General features: G+C 33.2%; 2 protein-coding genes across 5 annotated transcripts in view; one reads left to right on the top strand and one right to left on the bottom strand.

Moving 5' to 3' along the window:
- The first annotated feature begins 1,937 nt into the window (after positions 1–1,937).
- The window catches only part of LOC122622932 (growth/differentiation factor 8), a 6,098-nt gene continuing 626 nt past the window's right edge, over positions 1,938–7,409 (top strand). Inside the window, exons 1-4 of one of the 4 annotated variants that reach the window (XM_043801732.1) lie at positions 1,938–2,114; positions 2,176–2,206; positions 5,062–6,055; positions 6,943–7,361. In XM_043801732.1, the coding sequence (XP_043657667.1) occupies positions 5,089–6,055; positions 6,943–7,361 (1,386 nt within the window). In that variant the 5' untranslated portion in view covers positions 1,938–2,114; positions 2,176–2,206; positions 5,062–5,088. Of the gene's footprint in view, positions 2,115–2,175; positions 2,207–2,894; positions 3,242–3,442; positions 3,740–5,061; positions 6,056–6,143; positions 6,227–6,942; positions 7,362–7,409 lie in introns of those variants that run through there. The other 3 variants (XM_043801731.1, XM_043801733.1, XM_043801730.1) reach the window with 3 other exon arrangements.
- Positions 2,430–7,409, bottom strand: part of LOC122622931 (RNA-binding protein MEX3B) — a 21,403-nt gene continuing 16,423 nt past the window's right edge. Inside the window, exon 4 of the mRNA XM_043801729.1 lies at positions 2,430–2,953. Within this exon, the coding sequence (XP_043657664.1) occupies positions 2,904–2,953 (50 nt within the window). The 3' untranslated portion in view covers positions 2,430–2,903. The remainder of the gene's footprint in view (positions 2,954–7,409) is intronic.

The raw sequence follows: 7,409 nt of genomic DNA, 5'->3' as shown, positions 1-7,409 counted from the left end.
AATGAACGTAAATGAATGAAGCGTAAAATGAAATGAAGCATTTGGAAATGCCTAGAACATTCGAATGATTCGAGTTGTTGCGTGCGAATTCGGTCCATTCCTTTGCTTATTCTTGACAGCTGTACTTCAAAGACGCAATAATGGACGCATTATTTTCAAAAGAAGCCGACAAATCTGTATGTATTTGTGTAACGTTTTGTTTTAATTTACTATTTACAACTATAAAAACAAATTTCATTTCTTTTTCATTGTTTTCAGTTGTCACTCGAATCATTCGAATGAAGCATCTCAATTTACTGTGTTCTCATTCCATTCAATTCATTTCCATCTGTTTCGTTGTTGTGCGACTGAGTCGTACGTAAATTCACTCACTCACTCATACCAGTTTGACTTTGCTTTCATTCTCATTCCATTCATTTTCGGCATTGTGCATTTGAATGTGCCTTTTTCGCCACTCATGCAGATGTCTAATATGCATCGATGCCTTCCCACGTTCAATGCCTGTACAACGCTGTTAGCCGTCTCAATCTACAGATACGGGACCATGTTATATTCATACCAAAGCTTGTCTAGTTGGCCAGTGGACAGTATCCTGGACAGTTACAAAGCTGTATATCTTTGTTTTAAGATTCATTTGCGTTTTTAGAAACTGCATAATTTACTTCTTCTGCAATGGCGCCTCTGCACATAATTTACTTCTTCTGTAATGGCGCCTCTGAACCATTAACTCCGCCTATCCGCGTATATTAATTGGTTTTCTCTAAACGTTACAACTCGTCGCTCCACAACTTTCCGAGTTTCGAATTTCTGGTCTCCGAGCTTGGAGAGGTGTTTTGCTCTTAGTGCATGTGATGGCAAATAAGTCTTATCATTGCATAACGCAACAATTCTTGCTCGGCAACGCCGTTTTGCCTCGTATATATACATAACAGTCAGTTATCTTTTGATTCCACAACTTTAGTATCGAATCCAAAACTGCAACGAATGCAAAATTTTTAGGGTTGCGAACGTCTCTATGCATGGTCTTTGCCAGCACACTTAAAGCGTAAAAGTTCGCCCTTAATTGCCGCAGCGGCAGAAAGAAGTAGTGCCGTTTAGCGGTCACCAAGTAATAGAACACTGCTGAAATATTTATATGCGCACTGGCAAAAATTATTTTAATAAATATTTGGAAATAACATATATCTTTATCGAATGTTTGGCAAAGCTGAAGTACTTTTGTTGTGTTATTGATATATATATATTTCGATTTTTTTTGTTTATTTTATACAATTGATTGATTTTATTTAACTACCATTTTTTTTTAGAATAACGGCACCCTTTGCTTAAACTTCGAGTTTTTTGCACGCACAAAAGTTACATTTCATGATCAGGATTCGATCTGCCCATGTCCGTCTATCTGTATGAACGTGGTACGTATTTGCTTTGCATTTGCTTTTATTGGGCTTTATTATAAGTATTATAAGTATTCATATTTTAATAATTTTACACCCTTGTAAAAGCTTTGGTTCTATTATGGAAACTCTATACAATAAGCTTTTAGCATATAGGATAATATTACAGATTTCGCACGAACACAATGGTCTATATATGCTTAGCTATAAGCACTATTCCTGATAATAGTGCTTTTTTAAAAAACATAGTTTGTTGTTATAAAAGCGACAGAAATGATAAGTTTAAGCAAAATTAAAATTGTTACTGTTGGTGAATAAAAAAAAACAGAATACTTGATGAAACGCCAAAACAATAAGTTAGATCAGTGTGAACACCTATTCTGCGGTTATATCGATAATAAAGTCACGAATGTATGTGTGAAAAGGCTGTAACATCAGTATTAACGTCGATATATCGATGGCTAAACTGGAAAACACTACGTATCGCGGCAATAGTCAGCGACCTATTTATGGAGTTTCCAGATGGTTTTTGAACAAAAGCATTATAATGGGCTCGTTTCATAATTTATAACTATTATTGTCTTTTGCAGCGTAACGATATGTGTAGGGAACAATATAACTAAATTTAACAATATTCTTATTTTTAATGTTTTATCACAAGCCATTAAACAGGGAAAGTTATTTTAAGCTATTTATCATAGATGTTTAACAATTTAGCAGGTCTGTTTTGCAAGTCCGTCTTTCATTGAAATTTGTTTAATTTGTTATTATTAAACCAAAGGACAGAACAGCATTCAATGTGACGTGTACAAGTAAGTTTAAGAAATTTAATATTACAAAAAATTCAGTGCTTCCATATTTTTCGTGGCTGTGGAGTTGTATAAATGAATTCAGTTGTAATTATTATGTAAAAATTACAACATAATTAAATTATTCAAAAAAAAAAAAGTCCTGCTAATAGACTATTACCTAACTTAGTTGCTCTGAAATGCGAGGTGGTATGTTTCAATTGTACACCCAGGAAACAAGTTCTTGTAAAGGGTTGGCATTGATAAAGACTTTATTATTACAGCACTGCCTTATATGTTAAATCTAAGACGACTTAAGGATATATATTTTTTTAAATATCTTGGCATTGATAAAGGCTGTATTATTACAACACTACCTTAAATGTTAAATCTAAGACGACTTAAGGATATATATTTTTTTAAATATCTTTTATATCAGGGATTTATTACCGATATTAACAATGTTAGAAAATGTTTACTAAATTTTTTTATAATCTGCTGATAATCAGGAAAAATATTCAAAAAGAAATGTATATATTGAACAACTTTTTGAATATTCTGCTCGATAGAAATGTTAATCACAATTAAAGTTTACTCCAGTCATGCGTTTAAGCAGAAACATTTTTAAAAGTGGCCTGTTATGCCTCCTAAAACGAAATCGCCGGGGAGCCGTATGTATCCGATCGCATCTGATCAGCTGCTTTCAGTTCCATCTCGACGTTCAATCACACAGCCAGCAGAACAGAATATCAGGGTTTCCAAATATTGGTTCTATATGAAAAATATATAATAATTATTTTGTGCGCAATTGAACATACAAATATTTCGAACTATGTGTTTTTGTGCAATGAATACCAAATTTAACAAAACCGTGTTGCAAGTTATATATCCCCGCAATCATAGCCCCACTGTTGCTTCAATATAAAACATTTAATAAGTACACACTACATGTTAAAACACACAATTGCCTAGTTTCAAAATAGATTTCGGTTGTACAAGTGTATAAAAATAAAACAAATACGATAGATAAGTTTATATGTACTTATATATGTACAATTGGTAGGTGTTTTAAAAAGTTTTTTATCGCTTAAATATTATAAATGTTCATTTACGTACTTTGTACATACACAGATATAAAAATGTACATGTGTTTATATGCATACCATTTATTCTGGTAAATTAAGTTGTATGTACATATGATATATCTCATTTACGTTGCTCTGTTTGTAGAAGGGGAATAATGCACTTTCAGTCATGAACTGAAGTTCAAGAGCACAATAATTTATTATGTTTATGAATGGTTTTAATTGAATACAATAGTGGTCATCAAGAGGATTTATGTGAAACGCTTGTGAACGGGCTTTGCATATACATACATATGTACACATGCTCAAACTAACTTTTACGACTGTGTGCACATTGGGGTGGTCGTTTTTCTACTGGCGCATCTCGCTCCAAGGCGGCTCAAACAATGCAGATAATATGGGTTGTAGCTTCGGTTTTTAAAAAATCAATTATTCCGGTGCTACAGGATTTTGGACTTTTACTATATTCAGAGTAAGTTTTTTGTAGACAGAAAAATTTTAGAAAGAGTTTTTATGAGCTTACAAATCACTAAAAAATCAAGTTATGATCGCACCCTCAACGTGCAAAGGTTATGATATCAACTTTTGTAACGATAATTGGTTTTGCAGTTGGCTGTTATATCTCCTGAACCATATATTTTTTTCTACGGCAGGTTCATAACGATTCGACCGATTTTAATTAATTTAAAACCGAACTATATATTGTTGTATACCAAATAAGAACTCTTCGGTTGAAAACAACGAGTCTAGGATTATTTTTTCAACCAATTAACTATATAAAATAGTCGTCCGAAGTTTATCAAATTAAAACCGTAATTGTATATTGTCCAACTTTTGCTGACATTTTCAAGATTTTGAGAATTGGAGGATGTCCATTTTGGTGGCGTTAGCTGATAATTAATATTTTTTCTTGTTCCGTTTTTCCTTACGAAGGTCCATCATTGACTTCCGCTCTATGTTTTGCTTTATAAGCTTGCAGTTTGTTAAAAAAAAGTAGCTTTAATTTGGACGTTAGCTGCGAAAAGTAATCATCTTAGCTTGGATTTCGCAAATTGATACGAAAGAGCTGTATCATATGGGAAGGGCCATAAGGCCACAACAGTGATCGTAACAAGATATAAATTTAGATTGTTAAGACCGATCACAAGCTGCTGTCTCCGAAAATAAATAATACTAATTCTAATACCCGTTACTCGAAAAGTAAAAGGGTATACTAGATTCGTTGAAAACTATGTAACAGGCAGAAGGAACCGTTTCCTGCCACGCCCACACTTTTAAACATTTTTTTAATATTTTTAAATTTTTTTCATTAGTCTTGTAAATTTTTCTAGATTTGTATAAAATTTGTTTGCCACGCCCACAAACCGCCCAAAGCTGCCACGTCCACACTTTCGTAAAATGATTTGATATTTTTTCATTTTTTTTTATTAGTAATGTAAATTTGTATCGATCTGCAGAAAAACTTTTTGAACGCCCACAAACCGCCCAAAACTGCCACGCCCACACTTTTAGAACATGTTCTTATTTTTTTTCATAGTTTTATTAGTCTTGCAAATTTCTATTGATTTGCGAAAAAACTTTTTGCCACGCCAACTCTAAAGCCCATAAACCGCCAAAAACTGGAAGTGCTGAAATTTCTCCTTCGCACTTCCACTAGCTGAGTAACGGGTATCAGATAGTTGGGGAACTCGACTATAGCGTTCTCTCTTGTTTTTATTGTATATTTGATCTTTTTTTTATTATATATAAATTTGACATTATAAAAATATATTTATAAATACAAGCCTCTTTCAGCATTCATCAACGGTTTGATCAAAAATCATGCTGGCCAACTCATGCTGCGGTGGGAAAAAATACGAGACTTATGATCAATATTATAGAACTTTAACTAAAAAGACTCGACAAAACGCATCAGATACAACAGTTCACGTAGAAGTGCACTCCAACGAAATCGAGATTCCAGGTTCTTACAGATTTAATTTTTACTCAAAAAAAAAAAACAGGCGAATGAATATTCTTGGACATATGAGATGCAACTTCCGTGTAACACGATATGTGACGGTCACCGTACTTTTAATATTAGCGACTGCAGTCAGTGCATATGATCAACCAGAAATTAAAGGCTTCAGTAATTCTTCCAACGGCGTTAGTTCGGAAATGGTTTTGTTGAGTAAAAATGGTTCTTCACTATCGGAGGAGGATAAAATTATCGAAAATACGGGAATATTCCATATGAAAGTACAAAGTAAACTGGGGAAAAAAAGTTCTCCTTTAGCAAAGGTATCAGGGTACGGAGATATATCAAGAGGACAAAGTGTATCTTTGTATCGCAATACCTTAATTAATATAGAAAGTATGTTACATCGTCAGTTGCGTGAGAAAGCAAAAGTGGATAGTATAGAATCGATTAAAATGCACATACTTATGCGCTTGAATTTAAAAAAACTTCCCAATATAACAAAACCAATTTCGGTACCACAAAATATAATAGATAACTTTTATAAAAATTACAATGCATCCTCAAAAAATAATGTCTGGAATCGTATGGAAAACAATGACGAATCTCATTTATCTATAAATGACACTTATGGCGGCGACACCATGGCTGAATTTTTTGATGAAAGTTCATCCTCCCAGATGCAGGGAGATGATGCTAACACTGTTAATGAATTTCTAATAGATTTGAATAAAAATCAAGCCAAAAAATCGGATATTCCCAATAAAACCAACGATGAGGAGAACGAAAGTATTTTGTCACACATCAGCAGTATATACATCTTTCCTGAAAGTAAGTAAACAGCATTTTTAAGATAGATGCAGATAAGTAAAACATACATACGCCACCAGAATCTGCATAATTAATCTTATATTTCTAGCTTTTATGGTGCCCAATATGGTTATGTGGGAATCGCAGCTACTTTCTTTAAGAAAGGTTTTTTTTTAATTTTTTATCATATTTCCCACTTTAGTATGTTCTTTGATTTAATGTTTAAATTTAACTAATATAAGTCACGAGAGCAAAATATACTCCATTCTTTAATTAGATACTATTTAACTAATGATTAATGTGATTTATTTATCAACTTATTCTGATATCAACTTTAGTGACGAAAAATTATTTTGCGATTTACTTTTGGAAAACACTTTATAAAATTTACTCATCCTGCGCGAGCCCCATCAACCCCAGTTTTTTTATTTTACTTTAAAACGGGTTTTTCTGAACCATATATTTTTCAAACTATATGCGTATAATTTTTGCGTTACCTTTCGATTGATGTTATTACTTGACAACCAACGGACAATTGCACATTAATTTCTTCATGTATAGTTATCTTCACACACTCTCCTGGCTTTGCCACTACGTGGACTGCCATCCACAGTGATATAATTTTTGTACATATACGCTTTCCGAGAGGCAGAACTAGCTTTTCCGTTATAAAGACGAGGCTTATTAAAAGAATATTCGTACAGTAATTGTAGTCACATAAATTTCTCATCGTTACTTCTCTGCTACAATTAAAAGAGTTTGGACAAATTAATACTTTGAAAAAATAATCAATATAGTTATGTTCATAACAACCATATTATCAAAACCCACTTAGTGCTGTTAGAAAATGAAACTGCGAATTATCAATAAAAACATAATAATTTTTGTTTATATTTCCGTTCATTTAGAAATTCAACCTCATGTTCGACACAATCGCAAGGTCGATGTATTTCGATTTCAAATAGACAGTAGCTACACTGATTTGTCTTACGCTACCCTTCATCTATATTTACGTGGTTGGGATTGGATAAGTACTCATCAGCCTGGGCTTATTGAAGAAATTAAAAAGCAGCCATGTAAAGATATTGTTGTGACTATTCACCGCGCTATTAGGCTTGAAAATACAACAAGCTTTACTTCTAAAGTCAAAATGTTTGAGTTTCGGCAAAGTATTCCGTCAGGACTTGGACAATGGGTTACAGTGGACTTAAAGTCTCTGCTTGGTAATCTTGGGTCAAATATGACGCAGGAAATTCTAATAAAGGGCGCAGAAACCTGGATGAAGACATTAGTGGTGACCACTGATAACACAACGAAAAATCCATTGGTTAGAAGCCATGCCAATTATAATGAAGCACAATACTTACTCTACTTC

This window comes from Drosophila teissieri, chromosome 4, assembly GCF_016746235.2.
Source record: "Drosophila teissieri strain GT53w chromosome 4, Prin_Dtei_1.1, whole genome shotgun sequence".
Taxonomy (NCBI): Eukaryota; Metazoa; Arthropoda; class Insecta; order Diptera; family Drosophilidae; genus Drosophila; species Drosophila teissieri.
The sequence above is the reverse complement of the archived record's forward strand: the minus strand, read 5'-3'. Positions and strand labels throughout refer to the sequence as shown.